The 18,197-nt window shown below is 38.6% G+C and overlaps 1 protein-coding gene across 2 annotated transcripts in view; it reads right to left on the bottom strand.

The window, feature by feature from the left end:
- LRRC1 (leucine rich repeat containing 1) overlaps positions 1-18,197 on the bottom strand; it is a 132,433-nt gene that overhangs the window by 71,834 nt on the left and 42,402 nt on the right. For both annotated transcript variants that reach the window (XM_082729407.1, XM_082729408.1), the window contains exon 2: positions 10,277-10,394. In XM_082729407.1, coding sequence (XP_082585533.1) covers positions 10,277-10,394 — 118 coding nt within the window. The remainder of the gene's footprint in view (positions 1-10,276; positions 10,395-18,197) is intronic.

Genomic DNA, 18,197 nt, shown 5'->3' with positions numbered 1-18,197 from the left:
GAAACGAATAGCCCTACCTTGATCATCTTCAATATGCCCCCAAAATAATTAGCAGGGCCGCTCTTCTGGGTTTCTTACTTCAGCCCAACCATAAGCAGGAGTCTGATTTGGCACACAGCTCATTTTATTCAAGCCTCAGTTTGCTCATCATTCACCCTGAGGTGCCTCTACGCATCTTACAGGATAGCATATGCGTGAGACAAAACACAGGTGTGAAGAGGTAGCACAGTGCCTGGCCATGGGAGCCAGCATCTAAACGGCACCCTGGGCAGGAACCTCCCTCACCTGTACCACTCCAGCCTTCAAACTTGCTGTGTCCTCACCCCTACCCTGCATTCTTAACCTCACAGTGCTAGTTCAGATCCCCATGGCCCAACATGAAGGCAATGATGGGATTAATTACAGCATCTAACACTGAGTGCTCCTCGTGCACAAGGCATGGTTCCAAGCACTTTACATACACAGCCTCTTTTAAGCGTGACAGCACCTCTATGAAGTCAGGGCTACTACAGTCTCCCATCTCACAGATGAAGAAACTGAGGCATAGAGATGTTAAGTAATTCGCTGGAGATGGTGATTCCTGGCTTGAAAACCTTTAATTTTGCCTAGAGCAAATGCTTCAAACATTCCTCAAATATAAAATTCTAATTTCCAAATTATATTTGTTTCTAAAAATTTAAATTAAAAAACATACTTCCATGCTTGCATAGGTTTTATGCTAATTATTAGGATCAGTGGCTATCAATCATCTTCATCTATGCCTCAGTTTAAAAATTTTGGTGCAGATATGGGAAGAAAGGCTACCTCGTCCTCCTATGGGCATGCACCTAAACTTCCTATAAATGGATCACTCACTGGGAGGTTGGGATAGTGCAACAGGATCCTGTGTATGTGTGCATGTGTTTACTAGGGCAGCATGTGATCAGTGACATAAAAAATCATACAATTCCAGCATTCAATTATTTGCCAGTTGTGGCAGATGATGCTAGTGCTTATGTGAGGTTTCTCTTCCTATACAGGTATCTAACTTCATTCCCCAGCTCCTTTCAGTTAAGCTGGGGACATAAATCGACCAAGAGAACATGGACAGAAATGACGTAGAGCACTTCTCGACATGACCCATAAAAACTACCCATGAAGGGGCACCTGGCGGCTCAGTTGGTTAAGAGTCAGATCTTGGTTTCGGCTCAGGTTACGATCTCAGGGTCCTGAGACTGGGCAGGGATTCCGCTGGGGATTCTCCCTCCCTTTCCCTCTGCCCCTCCCAACCTGCACTTGTGCTCTCTCTTTCAAATAAAGGTTTTTACATAAACCCTTAACATAAAATTACCCATGTACAATCCCCCAACTTCTCCCCCTCCCACAAGGACCTTGGAGGCTACTAGTTGAGTGAAGATGTAGCAATTTAAGCAAAAGCCTAAATCCTTGATTGTATAGAGCTTCTCACTACCAACCTCCCTAAGTCTCTGCCCACCCCTCTCTCCACTGGACTATAAGTTGAGCAGTAATAAAGTTGAGCACTTGAGATTTTGACTTTTTTTTTCCCCCTTTAAATCAATAGTCAGTCTATCTTGATAACTGCACAGAGCTTGGCATTTCATCTGACAGAACAAATCCTTCACAACACAGTAATAGTCAGCTATATAATAAGAAGAGAAAGAATCCCATGACAACTCATATAATTTCAGTTCTTAAGCACTGGGTACACTTCTTTGATTTTTTTGATAAATCTTATAATTTTCAGTGAATATCTAAAAGGCAAGCACTGAGATATTTGCATTTTTAATGATACTGGTGACTGTAAATTTATAACAAACATTTGAAAAAAGTCTCCAACAATGACACAAGGCTGAGGAATCAATTCATTATTACCTCCCTCCAAATTTACAACTAAAATATAAGAATTTTAAAAGACTATCTGATTTCAACTTGAAACCACAAGAGCCCCATTCTCCCTTCAAGCTTCTTTCAAATCAGTTACAGTTACTGACAAGGCTCTGACAGCCCCAGCACTTTATTTATGTAACAGTATAATAGCTGTTACGTGCAGTTCCTCATATAAGTCTATTGGGCCTGTAGATTTACCTCCTTAAGGGATGGAAGAGTAAGACAAAGGGCCTTACACAAATATAGTAGGAAATATAGTAGGTGCTCAATAAATTTTACGTAAAATAAAAAGATAATTATTATTATTCTGGGTTATAGTTGATAACTGTAAGTATAAAAAAACAAGAGACCAGCATCCAAGACTTTTTCAAACTGAAAAATAATTCAGAATCATAATTCATTATTAACTTTGAGCAGATATGTTAGGTTAAAGATCTATTCAACACTTATAAGGCTAATTTAAAAACCAAATCATTTCTATATATAATCCTCAAGCTGCAGTTCTCGGTACTGCTCCTCAATCACTTTCTCCTTCTTGGATCCTTCATCCCTTTCTAATTTGTGCCTTTCCCAGCTTAATAAGCTCAGAGCACCATTTGCATTCATGGCAGCATGTCTCTGTCACCATCCTGACAAAGAGATGCCATCCAGCCTTTAGCTGCCTAGAGGCTCAGCATCACTTGGCTCAAGGCAGATTCACATGACAAAGTAGGTGACCTCAAAATCAAAATGAAGCAATATGGCTGATCACTTGCAATCACTTTGAGAGCTGGAAACTGTCAAAGTGATGTCTACATAAATTGTCTAATTAAAAAATGAACAGAAACTGTTATCCTACATGTTGGAGTTTTGTTTTATTTCAGGAGAAACCATTTTTTTTAAACAATTATTTTTGCTTCTCTAACTCTGCCTAATTTAGGCACTATGTAAATCTACCATTGTTTTGGAAATTTTGGCATCTAACACAGAGCACAGCATTTAGAGACCAAGTGAATGAATGAAGTGAGCAGGAACAAAGGAGGGAACAAAGGAGGAACAAAGAATTTAGAGATCCTCAAACTAACTGAAGAGCTTGTTGACCTAAAAAATATATTCAGAGGTGTTATTCTCAAATTCAAAGGTTACCATCTCTACTGCAAACCTAATTAAAAAAAAAAAGCAAGAGAGAAAGTTATATAAACCTACAACTTATTCACAAAAGTCGCAGCTTTTCTGGTAATAGGGAATTAAGCTATATTGCCATAATAAATAACCACAGTTTACTCTTCTATACATTCTGACAAAGCACGTACAAGACAGGCAACCTAGGGAGACCCTTCTAGATGCCAGAAAAAAGGATTCAGATATTTGGGAGAATGGCTAAGAAAAAAATGCAAAAAGTGTCAAATATGGCCATCAAAAGGGAACTATAGTATCAAGGGTTTAACTTCTATAGATTATCTGAAAATAAAAATACATAATATTCAGACTTTATTTCACTTGTGGAATCACTGTGCAGCATATCTCCATAATGGTTTATATATAATATATAAAGCAAGCTTAGTTTTGCTTTTGTTTTTTTAAGGCAGCTAATACTAAAAGAGAAATAATAAAAAATGTGTAGCTATACTGGATTCTTAGAAGATACGCGGTCATGAACTTCTAAACTGTGTCTTTGTATTCTGAAAACAGATATAACAGAAAACATATTTAAAGGTGTACCTGCCCTTTGGTAGTTAATACATGATTTTCAGACCTGTTTCCATTGATCAAAGTTTTATGGAACCCTTTTGAAATTGCTATCTGAAGCAGATGTGGAGTACCATGATAATCAGTGCCCTGCTTTATTGTCTAAGTTGGCACTGATTGCCTAAGTTGGCATTAAAAAATGTTTGGCTGTTTTTAAAAACTAATCCACTCTAAAAAGTAAAACTACTAGTCTGAGGATATGCAAAATCATACATTACAAATTCTGAAAGAGTTCCAAAAACATTTTGAGCAAAAGACAATGTTCTAAGAATTTCCCTTCTGATTTAGTAATTTGTAAATTAAATTGGGATGGATTTTCAGTTGTATTTGCTAAAATACCATGGATGTTCCTTTACCATCCAGCAGGGAGGGACCTATATGTAAAGCTTATTTCAACTTTTTCAGTATTTGAAATGGTTTCTGTACATACTCACATTTCAACAATGCTCCCTGGTTGTGGGGGGTGGGGGGGGAACCTATTTGAACCATGCTAAGATGATTAGAAATATCACATAAGCCTAATTTCTTTCTATCTCTACTTTAAAAATAATAGCTATTATTATTATCTGAAATTAAAACATGAGGAAAAGGGAATTTTTTTTCCTCCATTAACCCTTCTTAACCAAAGTGAAGGTACAAGCTAAGACATAGAAAGCTCTCATGATAAAAAGTGGCAGGTCTTGCAAAGCTGAGACAGCAGGCTCTGGGTTGGAAAGTGTCCTGCTCTCCAGACACAAGGCAGAGTGGCCTACGGGGCTTTCCTTTATGGGAAGACTTCAACAGTGCTGGTGACAAGAAAACTCGCCTACTGTAATATTAAGCCCAGGCACCAGAGCAGGGTGCTAAACAGAGTGATAAACTTGGGCCAGAATCAGGCTGTGAGAAACGAGAAAACAATGGCTTGACTGTGGCAAGTCTGAAGTCTGCATGGGTACAAGCTGGTTTCTGCCACACTTGGGGTGTGGGTACATGTAGTTACTACAAAAAAAAAAAAAAAAGAAAGAAAGAAAAGGCTAACTGTTCATAATTAAGTAGGAAGACTTTTAGGCACACTGGACTTACTGCTTGCCAGGAAGAGCTTTTTTCAGGACATACTCAGAAGCACCAAGACTTGATGTTATACAAGGTCATTTCAGTAGGCTTCAAAAACTGGCTTTGGATTTCATTAAACAAACCCACAGCCGCAGACCACAGACAGTGGTCAGCATCTTGTGGCTGGACAGAGGACAGCTAACCCATGCATTTAATCAATGTCTAACCTTTAGACTTTGGGGGACAATGACCCTGCTGGTAGACAGGCAGTCCATCCACTTACTCTAAAGTGTCGTCCTGATGCTTGTGATGACTTGAACTAAAACTATCCTTTAGTTTCTTCAAGTCTGCACAGTACTTAGCCAGGGTATGTGGTCTCTGACTGTGTTTTCCTGTATGCAGTACTATCTGCCCCATACATGAAATAAATTCATGGGCTTTCTGGCATAAGATGCTCATAAGTAAGCAGTGGGGTTTGTCCACACCAGCAAGCCCTGTCCTTCGCAATGCTGGCCCTAGCAGTATAGCACCTATGTTCTTCAGCAGTTACCTCATTCTTTAAATGTCCTCTTCAAATCTGAGTGAGATTCATTTTTAAAGAAGCAAATTGCTTTAAGTCACTAACATGAATAAAAATGGCTGCCCCCAAATATAGAAGATAAATGTAACAATAAATATAGTGTCATTAAGTTTCACCAAAGGCAAACCAAAAGGAATATATATATATATATATTTTAATGGTAACGTTCTCAGCATGACTCAAGATTAAAAATGGCGGTTTTATGGCTCCACTTAAAATCAGCTCTAGCAGTACCAGTGGTGTATGCCTCGTTCTTTGGGAAAAACTGAACTAAATGGATAATGATACAGTATTGTGATGTAAGTCAAATTACAGCATAGGCTATAAAATTCAAATTACCAGCCCTTCAGGCAGGATGCATGATGCATTAACAAAGTCTGCCTGAGATTCTTGGATAGTAAGATAATACTATGGGGTAATACCTTTTCTTACATATCCAGAGGTCGTTTCCCTCAAACCACTAAAAATCAGTTAGCAGAGAATATATACATAGAGTCCAGGCATTAAAATGTTTGCATTTTACCACAGAAAACTGCTTCAGACCTTAATTCAGGGCTGTAAGGTTTCTTTAGGCATTTTAACACCATATTCAGATATTAATTTTTTACACTCCAGTCAGCTTTTAATCTGTATTTATAGGAAACGTCTCATTTCTTTTATTCCAAGTTTATTCTAGCTATTTGCCTGATTAAAAAAGTAATCCACTGTCAGAACAGGAGAAACCTGTCACTTTCCTCGCCTCCCCCAGGGTTTATGTGAAGTGGTGCCTTACCCCAGTCCTTCTCAGGATATGGCCCAACCCTGGCAGGAGAGGCCTGTTCATAGTTGGCCCAGTGCTGAGCAGCAAAGCCAGGGCTCCAAGCATGTACAGAGTCCTGCCTGCCAAGCATGTACAGCCATTTTGGAGGCAAAACCATGCTCATCCCAAGCCTCTCTCCTTTTACCCCAGAACAAGTCTCCACAGCCCATATATAAGCTCCAAGCACTGCTCTCTTTCTTCCTAAGCTCACTGTTCTCTTTTCTAATACAACACACAATCCCCTTGACTTTGTGCCTAAAATAGCAGAAAACAAAGCCACAAAAGTCAGAGTTTGGCGGTCTTGGCAGTTCTTCTTAGCATAGGACTTGAGCCTATAAAAACTTCTTTCCTCCTCATTTATAGACTTTTCTGGAGACAAACACAAAACTTGTCTTTTCTCCCTCACTTGAGGTAGGGAACACCAGGACAGGTCTAATATTTCTCCTGGAATGAAAGCCAACTGGAGCTTGGGTTGGTAACAGCATTTTACCCATTAATCAGTAATATCCTGATTCCACATGAGAAGGTACAGGGCTGCCGGAAGCTGAGCAAAGTCATGCTCATAACTACACGAAGCAGCTGAAGGAACATTAGTAGTGAATTTGGGTAGTGATGGCTCACATCTTGCTACTTAGCATGTTCAGAGGGATCAACAGGGTTGGCAGCCACTGGGGACTTCTTAGCAATGCAAAATCTCAAGCCCCTCTCCAGACCTACTGCATCAGAATCCATTATTTTAACAAAATCCTATGGTAATTCATCACATGCTCAAGTTTGATGAGCATTAATCCAATGACTTGAGTGGTCTGGTATTAATATCCTGCCTCCCACCTCCACAGCCAAGCACTGTTCTCTGGAAAATCAGGAATTGAGGAAGCCAGTGAAGGTCCTACCATGACAGAGACAGCCCTGGCTATAGAACAGCCTCTCGATCGTGGAGGAGCAGCCTCAGCACAAGCAACAGAAAATGAGAGGCTCCCACAGGCCTCCAGAATTAAAGCCAAACCCTCACAAATGCCTGTATCCACACAAACGAGGGGTTTTCACAATGCCTCACAGGCTACAGACATTGCAACTCTTATTTACCCACTCAGTTGCCTAGGAAATTCACATTAATGTGATTTTATCTATCAAAAAAAAAATAATAATGAGATAGAACAGTGAGATTTGTCTGACCTGGAAACAGCTCAAGACCCATGTTCCTGTTGGTTAAGCTAAATGATGACCTTGTTCTGCTCTGTCCACACACACCACACACACACAAAACACACTACACCCACCACGCATACAATAAACACAATACACCACACACACACCATATACATAATTCACACACCACACACATGAAACACATCACACACCATATACACAACTCACACACCACACACATCACACACATCACCCACACACCACACATCCATGCTTCTGAGCCAGAGTAAAGCTCTAACCAATAGGGACCTGATAAGAAAGTGACAGGATCTGTAGGATCCTTCACAAAACTCTCAACACCTGCAGAAGGAAAAGAAACATTTTGTGTCCTGACACTGACTTCAGAGAAAATTTAATTTCTTTCATCAACATGCAGGAATGTATAAAGGGACACATGCGAAGAAGCATGTAAGTCTTCTTTGTAACTAAGAATGTTCGGCAAGAAACAGCTGATATGAGAACTGGTAAACAGGGCAGCTGCCAATGCCGACTTCCCACGGAGTGGCCCGGTCACGTCAGACTAGGCATCTTCATGTTCTACGTGTCTCCTCTCCCAAATAATTAAAGCCAGTACTTCTCCCCCTTCTCAAGGATTTCTGGACCCCTGCTTATTTTCCCTTCTAATGCCAATTTCAAAATCCTCTTCTATTTCTTCAGATTGTGTGATTTCAGTGACCATTTTCCTAAATCACTGCTACCTTGCAAAATTAATAGCCAGCTACTCTTTATGATGGAAATAATTGCTGAGACAAGGGAGAGCAGTTTCAATGATATATACATTAGATAAATGTGATACAAGATAGCCTTAGTGGCAACTCTGGCCTCAGATGCCTGTCCCATGCCACACTCTGGGTGTAAGGGAAGCCGCATCTGTGCTGAGGGGTGGGGCCAAGCTTTGCAGGACTCGTCTCCCCTGTCCTGCTGCAGTTGACTCTTAGGCTGTCCAGGGACCTGGAGTTTATGGTTTATATTTGACTTTTTTAAAAAGATGAGCTGGGTCAACCACTTCTCACTTAGAAATATGTCACTGGCAAAGAGATGCCACAGCAGGGGCAGAAGCCAAAAAGTGCATGGAAGAGACCACAACCATTTAGGCCTGGAGAGGCTGTTTCAAGAGAGCAGATCACCCAGGAAGGAAGAACAGAGCACAGACAAGCAGAAGCAGACACACTGCAAGACAGAGAGAGGCCATGAAACTCCAAAGGTGGTCAGATGTCGGCTCCAGGCCAATGCTTCTGGAATGTTAGCTCCACCCTCATCCTTAAAATCAATACCCTCTATCTAAGCAGATCTGGGTCCTCTGCAACCAAATAAGCCACTCCAAAATGTACTAAATAAGTGAATTTATTTTTCATTGAAAAAAATTTTTTTTTACTTTTACCATTACCTTCAAACTAAGAAATAATTCTCAAGAAAAATAAAAGTAGACCCTATGTCAAGAACATATAGCCTGGCCTACAGACCGTTTCTAATTCCAATTCCAACAGGATCTGGTAGATGACAGAAATTTCATCTGAAATTTAGAAGTAGAAGATGGGGGGGTGCCTGGGTGGCTCAGTTGGTTGGACGACTACCTTCAGCTCAGGTCATGATCCTGGAGTCCCGGGATCGAGTGCCACATCAGGCTCCCAGCTCAGCAGGGAGTCAGTCTCCTTCTCCCACTGACTTCTCTTCTTTCATGCTCTCTCTCTCTCAAATAAAATAAAAATCTTTAAAAAAAAAAAAAAAAAAGTAGAAGGTGGGGCACCTGGGTGGCTCAGTGGGTTAAAGCCTCTGCCTTTGGCTCAGGTCATGATCCCAGGGTCCTGGGATTGAGCCCCGCATCGAGCTCTCTGCTCAGCAGGGAGCCTGCTTTCTCCTCTCTCTCTCTGCCTACTTTTGATCTCTGTCTGTCAAATAAATAAATAAAATCTTAAAAAAAAAAGTAGAAGGTAAAATAATTTTTCCTTCAGCACGTTTTCTATCAAGTATTGATTATCACTGCTGTCTTAGAACAGTGACCCACCAAAAAAAAAAAAAAATCCCCATCTAAGCCTTGCAGTTTCTGTGGAAGACCTAAGAATGAAAGATCGAGACCTGAGATTCACTGAGAAGAAACTTGTAGATTTTTGTAGGGAAGCAAAAACAAAACATGAAACAGGTATGTAATATGAGAGAAGGAAAAGGATCATCATTTCTATAAATAATTCACAGCACAGTGGGGCCTATCCCGAGGAAATTATACTAGTCTTTGTGAGAACTGAACTCCATCACTAAAGACAGGACCACTGGGAACTTCCATTTTAACTTAAAGTAATTAATCGTGTAATTATCGTGACAGGCAGGGTTACCAGTCTACTTCAGGAGTGCTGTTGGGGCTATAATACACAAGGTTAAACCAGGGTACCTATTCAAAAGTGAAAGGCTAAACAGACTAAAAACCCAGTAGAATGTTCAAGTATAAAAGGAAGCACTTCATTCTCGTGAAATCTGGAAATCAAAATAAACTCACAAATACACCACACAAACTCAAGTGGGGAGAACCAACAGTGGCCCAATTAGAAATAATTAAACTGACAGAGAGGCCCGGACAACAAGCTGCTCTGTTCACTATAGGGAGACAGATTCTCACAGGCATGTACCAGGCCACTGAGCCACAGCCAGAGGAACCGAACTCCCCCATGACGGCTGCCCGTCACAGCAGCAGCCTCTGAGCACTGGACAAACGACCACACCAACAGCTCTCAATGTCATGTTCAGTAAAACAAGGTGGTTGGGTTATATTATCTACCAGTCCCCTCTCCAACTCTCTGAATCAGACTGAACCTACTTTGAGAAAATCATCACCTAAAAACTGTGTTATGAAATACCTCTGGTAAATACCCACAAGTTGACTAAACCATTCAATAATGCCATTAATTTCATCCCCAAATTTATACGTAGCTTTCCCATATCCATCAGAAAAAGCATGTCTAACAGCATTCTACCGGCTATATTTACTCAAAATCATGGCCAGCACCAAGAGAGACAAATGAACAATTCAAGTGAAATCTTTTCCTTACCATTTCGAGACACATCAAGTTCCACCAGCTGCATGAAGTTTGCTATTTCTGGAGGGAGCCGCTGAATTTCATTATCACTAAGTCCAAGCTTTCGTAATTTGACTAGCTGGAAAAATTGCTGAAAGAGAAAATAATTTCACATGGGTCTCATATATATTTGCAATGTAAACTTTCTGCCCAATACGAAATGTAAAAGAATGTCTTTTAAAAACTAGTGAGGATTGTACCAATATCAATTTCCTGATTTTGATATTGTAAGTCATGTAAAGATACTATCACTGGGATAAACTGGGCACAAAGGACATCTCTGTGCTATTTTTGCAACTTCCTATTAATCAACAATTATAAGTTTTAAAAAATGAGTAAGTACCTCAATGAGAATGGTAATTACTCCTTTAAACTATCCAGTGGGTGGTCACATTTTCTACTTCTAGAAACAGATAATAAATCTGCAGTGTTAAATAAACCAATGTAAAAATTAGAAAATATTTTTAGAAGACATTTTAATAGGAATTACTGTAAATCAGAAAATATATAAATATCCCACAAATGTAAAGGGAAAAAATTTGTTTTTGACCAATCTAAAGCAGAGCCTTCACTGTACACTTCCATTAACCGTGGCACACTGAGCACACGCCTTTTCCCCCATACCTCTTAAAAGTGTACTAAAATGACACTAAAAGAATACAGAAATGAATAAAATATAAAAATATGAAATAAATGCATGAAGACAATTAAAAATGAGAGGGGACAAGAAGTACACCAGACATGCCTCAAAATCCTCGAAGCCAGAAAACAGATGAACAAATGGGAACTAACAAAAGAATCCAAACAAAGCTGAAATTCAAGCCTGTGAAGTGAGAAGTCAATAGGAAATTAGGTCCAGGTGACCTCCAAGAAGGAAGAACTGGTTGAAAATTTATATAAAGAACAGTTGGGTCCCCATATCTTCTTCTCTACCCTGCATAGCCAAGCAGGAGAGTGGCAATTTCCTCTCTAGGAGACTTGACTCTGAAGGACAGCTGAGGGCAGGGATGAGGCCTCCTACTAAAAATAGGGGGACTGATCAAAGCCGATCAGTGAGATCCCACCCTCTTCCCACAGCCACGTTCCCAGGCATGAGAACAGACCCTGTAGATGTGAATTATAGTAGAGAGAAGTCCCAGGTTGTAAGCCTCACGCATGCACACAGAGCTTCCAACCATCTCCACGCCCCCACCGCCCCTTTCAAGTGTCTGGATATTTCATTTAATCAAAGCCAAGGTTCTCTAGACACTTGAGGAAAGCCCCTAACATGCACGAAAGTATCCATATCACTTCAAATATGAAAGAAATAGGATGTGGGAGGCAAAAAAAAAAAAAAAAAAAGACTTCATCAACTAAAAAATGTAAGTAACACCGTCAGAGAAATAAGAGAAAATGAAGCAACATGATACCATACAAAGGAAGCTTCAAAGTAATAAGCTTTTGGAAATAAAAAAAAAAAACAACTGTAGCATTAAAAGTGTACTAAAGAATCCAATAAAAGAGGTGAAAAACATAATTAACAAAATACCTCAGAAAGTAGGATAAAAAGACTACAAGACAGAGATATGGGAGAGAAAAAGACAAAAGATTGGTCCACAAGGTATGACATCCAACTAACAGGTATTCCAAAAAGAGCGCACAGGGGACTTCAAAACATGTATTTTCTGGTTTGGAAAAGTCCACCACATGGCCAATAAAATTAATGATAGAGACATGTAAGAATACCAAGAAATATAACAATTCAGAATACCAGAAGTAAGAAGATTCCAAAAGCTTCCAGAGACCAAGGGGGTCGGGTGGGGGGTCATAATGAAGAACTAGAATCAGAAAGGTGCTGGACTCCACAGCAGCCTTGAAAGTTAGAAGGCCTTGGAGCAATGCCTTCAAAATTCCAAGAAAACATTATTTCCAACCTAAAATTACATACCCAACAAAACCATCAATCAAGAACGACGACAAAATAAAGACATTTTTAGACATGCATGGTTTTAAAACTATGTATCTTCCTTGCACCCTCAGGAATCCATAAAATGTGAGCATAAATCTCAAAGGAGGAGGATCTGATACCCAGCAATCAGAGAATCAACAAAACAGAGACAAAAGAAATTCCCAGGATAGAACAGTGAAGGGACTTCCAAGATATTGGCTGAGTAGCAGGCCCTGGGAGGGACCAGTCCACACTGCAAACAGGGAGGCTCCCAGAGGAAAGATTATTGGGGGCAAAACACACATCTTTGGGATTATCTGATGTGTTTGAAAGTATCAAGATTTGTTTATTGATAAATTAAAAGCAAAGTAAGCAAAAAGGGTAGGAGTTACTAATTTCAGGAAAAATATAAAGTATGAGAAGACATAATCACAATATAAATTTAAGACCTGATTATGAAAAATATTTAGTTGTAATGTTTTAATAGCTACATATTGATAAAAACAAAATTGGTGTTACATCAATATTGATAGGATGGAGAAGAAATCATAAGTGTTAAAGTCTCAGTTTCTATAGAAAGAAATCAAAAGATAACTATAAAGTGAAAAAAAAATCAAACTAAAATTAGCAAGCTTAGCAATTTGGGGGCATACAATAGTAGAAACAGCTTAGAGCTGGGGGTTCTCAAGAGCCAGAAACTGGAGTGGGAACAGGGAAGACAAGAGGCTACTCTTCTTCCCTGTCACACTAGGCTTATTGGATTAAAAAAAAAAAAAAAAAGTGATTTGCATATATTACTTCACTCAAAACAGAAATTGAATTTACAAAGTTAAAAGTCTCTGTAAGATTATAGGCTGCTCCAAATGAATAATTCTGAAAGATGCTAACAATTAATAAATGTCAGTTTTGGGGGTAAAAGAGACTTTTTACTTCTATAATCAAAAAGAAGACACTAACACTTGGGAAGCAGTAAGACAATACATGGAACATAAGTTTTCAAGTTCACTGACATTTTAATGATACTTTAAACATCTGTTCTTGTAATATAATTGAAAATAAGAAAAACAAGCTATAATGCACAAGATGTCTTTGCATTGTCAACAAAAATGAAAAACTTGAAAACATACATATCAAAGAAGGGAAATGATTAACATGTTATTAAATAATTCAATACTGACTAAGTGACAAAAAGGATTACTATGAAGACCACATAACTTGAAAAAGACTTAGAATGCAAATATAATTTTAAAAAGACAAAAAGGCAGGTACATTATGTAAAAAAGCATGTGTGCACGTTGACAGGAAGGAAACACAAGAAAAAAAGTGATTTCAGGTGATAAGGAAAATGCATAAACAGTTTTAAATTATTTTTTAACAAAAAAGAAAGATATTTTTAAATAAAATGATGAATCTCAGAAAACGAATGCTACCAATTAGCTGTATATGATAATGAAAGTGCTCCATGAAAGGACTAATCCCTTGGATTTCTTTAATCATACAGTTGAGATTTAATTTCTTAAGAAAGGTATTGAAGTTTCTTGATGCTGGTTGTATGAAAGCATTAGCTGACACAAAAGCCATTCAAAAGAGTCACATATTTGAATAATTGAGCTTATGCCAATTGTTCAAAGAGCTGACAGTTTCATAATGCATCAATGTGTTTACTCAAGCATGAAAACCTCACTTTATTTTCCAGTAAAGATATAATAGCAACAGGACAAAACCATCACCAATTCCATACATTCAGGGACCATTCAGAAATAATCCAAGAAATCAAGTCACTAAGGTACTTCGATCTGCAGGGAATAATAAGTACGTTTTACGACTGTGGCAACAACATACAAATCCTCATAGCCAGTAGAAATCATAACAGCAGGCAAATTAAAGTTTTGTTCTGCATGTTAAAAGCACCCTCAAAGAGACTGTCACAAACACTACCTTCTTCAACTTGGGAAGCACATACCAGACATAAAACACCCTATCTGACAGGCTCCCAAAATGAAAACAGTAATTCCTAAGTCTTTCCCTCACTGCCCTGATGGGATCTTAATTCATCATCCAAATGTTTTATAACTACTTTCTTACAAGACGGACACAATGCCTCTGAGACTTTATGAAATCCTCAGGTTTTCAATGTCCTCAGATAGGGTGAAAAAAAAAAAAAAATCCAACAAGATCTAAGCCCTTCTGCCTCCTCTTTGACATTAGCCAGGGCACAGGAAGAACAATTCACGTAGCTGTCTTGGCAGGGCGCCACAGCGCAGAGCGATCATGTGACGCAATACACAGACACCATTCTTCAACTATACCATGTTTGATTACAGCACACTGGCCCACTTTAGAGGACACTGAGTACAATTACATGCAAAGGAACCCAAACGGCCTTGGCTCGTTAGGCCACACCACAGCCTTCTTATAGCCACCCTTGCTTTTAGTAGATGCAGAGTCTTTAATTTGGCTGTATAGCTCGTTTCCTTTTCCCAGTGCACATTTCTGACAAGATTCTTTTTCCCTCTCTTTTGGTAGACTGTTGGTGACCTCCTTCTTCTTACAAAGGGACATAGGAGTATTCCTGGGCTACGGAGGTGGTTCAACATTCACAAATCAATCAATGTCATACGTCACATTAATAAAAGGATAAGAAACCCTCTCAATAGATGCAGAAAAAGTATGTGACAAGGTACAGCATCCATTCTTGATAAAAACCCTCAACAAAGTAGGTTTAGAGGGAACACAGCTCAACATCCTAAAGGCAATACATGAAAGCTAGTATCATTCTCAATGGTGAAAAACAGAGAGCTTTTTCTAAGTCAGGAACACAAAGGATGTCCACTCTCACCATTGTTGTTCCACACAGTACAAGAAGTTCTAGCCTCAGCAATCAGACAACAGAAAGAAATAAAAGGCACCCAAACTGGCAAAGAAGTCAAAATTTTACTCTTCACAGGCGACATGATAATGTATGTAGAAAACCCAAGACTCACCAAAAAAATTGCTAGAACTGATATAGGAATTCAGCAGTATGGCAGGATATAAAATCAATGCACAAAAGTCAGCTGCATTTCTATACACTAACAATGAAGCTGAAGAAAGAGAAATCTAGGAATCAATTCCATTTACAGCTGCACCAAAAACCACAAGATGCCTAGGAATAAATCTAACCAAAGATGTTAGTAAAGGATCTATACTCAGAAAAGTATAGAAACATTCATGAAAGAAATTGAGGAAGACATAAAGAAGCAGAAAAACATTCCATGCTCATGACTGGAAGAATAAATACTGTTAAAATGTCTATGCTACCCAAAACAATCTATACAATCAATGCAATCCCTATCAAAATACCATCAGCTATTTTAGAGCTGGAACAAATAATCCTGAAATGTGTATTAAACCAGAAAAGATTCTGAATAGCCAAAGAAATGTCATAAAAGAAAACCAAAGCTGGTGGCATCACAATTCCGGACTTCAAGCTCTATTACAAAGCTGTCATCAAGACAGTATGGTGCTGGCACAAAAACAGACAGATAGATCAATGGAAACCAAACAGAGAGCCCAGAAATGGACCCTCAACTCTATGATCAACTAATCTTTGAAAATGCAGGAAAGGATATCCACTAGAAAAAAAGATAGTCTCTTCAACAAACGGTAATGGGAAAACTGGATAGCCACATGAAGAAGAATGAAACTGGACCACTTTCTTACATCATACACAAAAACAGACTCAAAATGGATGAAAGTTCTAATTGTGAGACATGAATCTAACAAAATCTTCAAGGAGAACACAGGCAGCAACCTCTATGTCCTTGGTCACAGCAACTTCTTCTTAGACACTGTCTCCAAAGGCAAGGGAAACAAAAGCAAAAATGAACTACTGGTATTCATCAAGATAAAGTTTCTGCACAACAAAGGAAATAATTAATAAAACTAAAATGCAACCTATGGAATGGGAGAAGGATATTTGCAAATGACATACCAGATAAAGGGTTAGTATCCAAAATCCATAAAGAACTTATCAAACTCAACGCCCAAAGAACAAAAATCCAGTCAAAAAATGGGCAGAAGACATGAACAGACATTTCTCCACAGATTTCCAAATAGCCACCTGACATATGAAAAAATGCTCCATATTCCTTGGCATCAGGGAAATACAAATCAAAACCACAATGAGATACCATCTCACACCAGTCAGAATGGCTAAAATTAACAACTCAGAAAAAAACTGATGCTGGCAAAGATGTGGAGAAAGGGGAACCCCCCTACACTGTTGGTGGGAATGCAAGCTAGTGCAGTCACTTTGGAAAACAGTATAGAGGTTCCTCAAAAAGTTAAAAATATAATTACCATATGGCCCAGTAATTTCACTACCAGGTATTTACTCAGAGGATACAAACACAGTGATTCGAAGAGACACCTGCATCCCCAATGTTTATAGTAGCAATGTTCACAAGAGCCAAAATATGGAAAGAGGCCCGATCTGTCTGTCAACAGATGAATGGATAAAGATGAATGGATAAATGGATACATATATACATATATATTTCTTTATCCATTCATCTGTTGATGTGTGTGTGTGTGTGTGTGTGTGAGAAATACAGTGGAATATGAGCCATCAAGAATGAAATCTTGCCATTTGCAATGACATGGATGGAACTAGAGGGTATTATGCTAAGCAAAATCAGTCAGAGAAAGACAAATACCATATGATTTCACTAGTATGTGGAATTTAAGAAACAAAACAGAAACAAAACAAAACAAAACAGGGAAGGGAAGGAAAAATAAAATAAGATAAAAACAGAGAGAGACTCTTAACTCTAGGAAACATATGAGAAGGGAGGTGGGTGGGAGAATAGGGTAATTGGGTGATGGGCACTAAGGAGGGTACTTGACGTACTGAGTACTGGGTTTATATGCAACTGATGAATCACTAAATTCTACCCCTGTGACGTATAATACACTATATGTTAACTATACTGAATTTAAATAGAAATTTAAAAAAGAAAGGGACATAGGAGATCTCAGTCCTAAAAGAGCTATGTCCTTTTTAATTACTATATGGTCAAGGATGAGTCAATTATCCCCTTATTGCCCAAACTTATCCTCAGAGTAAAGAAAACACAAATCATTGTTACAGATTCACCCATAGCATAAAGAATATTAAACTCCTGAAAAATTGTTTGACTCCAGCTACAATGACACCAAAATGACTCACAGATTTCCCTTCTGGATGCATTCGAATGCTTCAACTAAATGGTCACCCCTTTTCATTCTACGTAACTCTCATCACATTCTTACTCTTGTACCCTTTGACCTGAACTACCTTTTTGGACGACAACTTTGGCAAAGCTATGGTAAACCAAAGGTTCTAATCTTGAGAGAGATTAACACCTGTTACAGGACAGAGGTAACCCTTAAACAACACAGGTGTGAACTGCATTTTTCAATAAATATGGTATAGTACTATAAATGTATTTTCTCTTATGATTTTCCTAACATCTTCTCTAGTTTACGTTATTTATATTATATTATTTATATTATTATTTATATTATAGGTAAGTCTTCCTGTCAACAGTAGGCTATTAGTAGTTAAGTTCTGGAGGAGCCAAAGTTATTATGCAGATTTCTGACTGTCCTCAGGGGTGAGGGGCGGCAGCCCTAATCCATTACCATGTTGTTCAAGGGTCCACTGTATATCATTTGTTCTTTTCTGTGAAATTTATAAAAAAAAAAGTGACTATAACTTCATTACCCAGAAATTCTATTCCTAGGTATATACCTTTTTTTAAAAAAAAATTCTCACATATGTTATTTCAGAATACCTCAAAGAATGTGCTTAACAGAATTATTTGTAACTGCCCAAAACTATAAATAACTCAAATACTCATCAATACTAGATTTAACAGAAAAGTATATTCTTTTTTTTTTTTTGACAGACAGAGGTCACAGAGGCAGGGAGGCAGGCAGAGAAGG

This window comes from Mustela nivalis (genome assembly GCF_964662115.1).
Source record: "Mustela nivalis genome assembly, chromosome: 5".
NCBI classification, from domain to species: Eukaryota; Metazoa; Chordata; class Mammalia; order Carnivora; family Mustelidae; genus Mustela; species Mustela nivalis.
Note: the sequence above shows the minus strand (reverse complement) of the source record. Positions and strands in the feature narration are given on the sequence as shown.